Raw genomic sequence first — 3,548 nt, 5'->3', positions numbered from 1 at the left:
TTTGGTTTGCTTTGTGATGTTTTAACAGTAAAAAATATAGCAATCTCATGACCCAGCTCACAATTATTGGATCATGGCAACAGAAATAACATATTGTAAAATAAAAAATAAGAAAAATAAAATCCAGGTGCAGGACATCTAACCTTTCTAACCGTTCTGTGCCAACCAGGTGAAGCCCCTGCTGCAGGTGACCCGGCAAGATGAGGAGATCCAGGTTAGAGAAGCCCAGCTCCAGAAGGCCAAGGACAATCTCACCCGAGTGGAGCTGGACTACACAGAGCTGGACAGGAAACACGCTCAGGTAAACAAACCTCCACCATGTTCTGCTGCCTGTTTACCCCTCTGCTATGAATCAGCACCTCGTTCATCACTCCTCCTCCTCCACCTCTTCTCTTTGCCATATACTAGCTGTTGGAGGAGAAGTCAGTGCTGGCTGACCAGCTGCAGGCAGAGGCGGAGCTGTTTGCAGAGGCAGAGGAGATGAGGGCCAGGTTGGCCAGTCGGAAACAGGAGCTGGAGGAAGTGCTGGGCGAGCTGGAGACTCGACTGGAGGAAGAGGAGGAGAGAGGTGCGCAACTGACCAATGAGAAGAAGAGGATGCAGCAGAACATACAGGTATATAAGTGAACAGAGACTAAAACTGACTGACTCATCAGTTTTTTTTATGCTTTGTCATAACAGAAGGTTACATGAAAAGTGAAGTTAAATTAAGGCTCTTTTGTCTCCTTTTCAGGACCTGGAGGAGCAGTTAGAGGAAGAGGAAAGTGCCCGACAGCGCCTCCTGCTGGAGAAGGTTACTTTAGAGACCAAAGTGAAGAGTCTGGAAACCGACCTGCTAAACGCAGTGGAGCAGAGAGACCGACTCAGCAAGGTGGGCTTCACATTAAAACATAATCATCGTGTGTAAATGTTAGATAACTTTCCTTCACTATTATAACTACAACCCTCGTAAATACAGTATTCATGTATCTTTCATGTCAAATGGAAAAGTTGTGCATCTTTGTTTCCATGTTTCAGTGCTGTATTGTTATTTTTCTCTGAGCAGGAGAAGAAACAGTTTGAGGAGCGTCTGAGTGAGGTGACTGATCAGCTCACTGAGGAGGAGGAGAAAACCAAAAGTCTGAACAAACTCAAGAACAAACAGGAAGCTGTCATCGCTGACCTGGAGGGTAATTGTCCTAATGTCATTCCACAGGCAACATACAAGTGTAACTGCATTTATTATGTAGTGATCAGCCTTTTTGATTTAAAGTTTGCGATGGAAATACATTTATTGAGGCTAATTTAATTTGTATTGACTATTTTGAGTTATATTGTTGTTGAAGCAATATAACCATTTGTATCCTGAAAATGAATGAAAAATATGATGAAGGAAATTTTAAGTAATTGGATCTGGACATATTAAGCAATAATTATCTCACCATTATTTGAACTATAGTTCATGGAATCTCACATTTTAGCACCCGTAAGGATACAAAGCAACCTTTATTTTCATTAAATTGTTTTAGATGCTTTCTGTGTAGTGAAGTAATTAATACACAGAAAGCCTCAGATGACGTAGTATTATTCCATCATAGGATCTGTAAGGCTGTAATCAATAATTGTTTTCATTATCAATGAGTACTTCTTTAATAATAAATTGATTCAATAGTGATGAAGTGACAGAAAATAGTGAAAAATGCCAACCATTGCTCCCAGAAGACCAAGTTAACATATTCTGATGTCTTATTTTGCCTAGAGAGCTGGGGGAAGTAGCAGATATTCCCATTTAAGAAGCTGGTAATTTAAGATGTATTTTCTTTAATAAAGGAAACTTGTAGCTGACTGGTTGTTTTCCTGTCATTCAACTTTGTCTCAATATCTCCACTGCTGATGGGCTGCGATCTGTAATCTGTTGCTTCTATGATTGTGTGCAGAGCGTCTGAAACGTGAGGAGCAGGGTCGCTTGGAGCAGGAGAAGTGGAGGAGGAGGATGGAGAACGAGTCAGTGGAGGCCCAGGAGCAGCTGTCAGATCTGGGCATTTTGACCGGCGAGCTGCGGGGCAGTCTGGCTCAGAAGGAAAAGGAAATCACCACCCTGCAGGGCCGGTGAGACACAGGACAACATCAAAGACACACGGTGACACAAATAAAGGGAAGTCATAGATTTTACACTCCTCCCTTAATTCATCTATCATTCTCTGTCAGGTTGGAGGAAGAAGGAGCGCGCCGCTCAGAAGCTCAGAGGGCGCTGAGGGAGGCCATGTCCCAGGTGTCTGAGTTGAAAGAGGAAGTGGAGAATGAACGAGGAATGAGGGAAAGGGCAGAGAAACAGAGGAGAGACCTGAGTGAGGAGCTGGAGGCTTTGAGAACAGAGCTGGAGGACACTCTGGACACCACAGCGGCCCAGCAGGAGCTGAGGTAAATGATGCAAACTCAGCTTTGAATTGAAAAGTTCACTTTTTGTATTTCTGTTTTTTACCCCCCTTTCTCTTCATCGCCATCCACACAGGTCTCGTCGGGAGGCAGAGTTAAATGACCTCCAGCGGTGTGTCGAAGAGGAGACTCGCCGTCACGAGGTCCAGCTGTCAGAGCTCAGAGTCAAACACAGCGCTGCTATAGACAACCTCCAGGAACAGCTGGACAATAGCAAGAGAGTAAGAGGAGCACACATTCAAAAACATATGAGTCTGTAAACATGCACCGTTGCTCATCACGCGTCTTCATCCATGTACTCTTTCAGGCCCGTCAGTCCCTGGAGAAAGCCAAGGCAGTGCTGGAGGAAGAGAGACAAAATTTGACTTCTGAGCTCAAGAGCCTCCAAGCGGGACGCACAGAGAGCGAGAGAGGACGCAAGAGGGCCGAGGGTCAGCTGCAAGAGCTCAGCGCCCGACTGGCTCAGGCTGATAGAGAGAGGGAGGAGAGGGAAGAGCGAGTGCACAAGCTGCAGGTGCAAACATACAGATATTAAACCTTAAATTTATATGCTTAGTTGTTGAGTTGTTGTCTGTTCAAATAGTATTTGCTTTGTATGTTTTGAACTTCACAAAATCACACACTCTCCCTCTTTGTCCATTTTCAGTGTGAGATTGAGAGTATCTCCAACAATTTGTCCTCCTCTGACACCAAATCCCTTCGGCTCTCGAAAGAGGTCAGCAGCCTGGAGAGTCAGCTGAATGATGCCAAGGTAACAAAGTGAAACACACACCGGGGTGTGCTCAGATATGATGTTGGACTTAAGCTTCTGTGCTACAGCCACAGACATTTTCTCCTATAATCAAAATCCTCTTATTGAACTGAGGACTGAGAGACTTCTTCTCTCTCAGGAATTGCTGCAGGATGAAACTCGTCAAAAGATGGCTCTGGGCTCAAGGGTGCGAGCACTGGAGGAGGAGAAGAACGGACTGATGGAAAGACTTGAGGAGGAGGAGGAGAGAGCCAAAGAGTTGACTCGGCAGATTCAGACTCATACCCAGCAGGTAAATCAGAGACACATGCAGGCTTCTCTTGAACTGCTGCTTCATCTGAAATGGATATCAAGTGATTTTATTTAGTCCAGATCATGATCC

The 3,548-nt window shown here is 44.8% G+C and overlaps 1 protein-coding gene across 1 annotated transcript; it reads left to right on the top strand.

Moving 5' to 3' along the window:
- Positions 1-144: 144 nt before the first annotated feature.
- Positions 145-3,458, top strand: LOC113744693 (myosin-9-like; the record flags this gene model as incomplete). Its single annotated transcript, XM_027275404.1, has 10 exons — positions 145-301; positions 409-615; positions 734-871; positions 1,046-1,169; positions 1,917-2,088; positions 2,188-2,400; positions 2,492-2,636; positions 2,723-2,929; positions 3,062-3,166; positions 3,306-3,458. Coding segments are annotated over exons 2-10 (1,392 nt in total), but the record flags the coding sequence as incomplete, so codon positions are not given.
- Positions 3,459-3,548: the final 90 nt, after the last annotated feature.

This window comes from Larimichthys crocea, unplaced genomic scaffold, assembly GCF_000972845.2.
Source record: "Larimichthys crocea isolate SSNF unplaced genomic scaffold, L_crocea_2.0 scaffold11263, whole genome shotgun sequence".
Lineage (NCBI taxonomy): Eukaryota > Metazoa > Chordata > Actinopteri > Sciaenidae > Larimichthys > Larimichthys crocea.
Note: the sequence above shows the minus strand (reverse complement) of the source record. Positions and strands in the feature narration are given on the sequence as shown.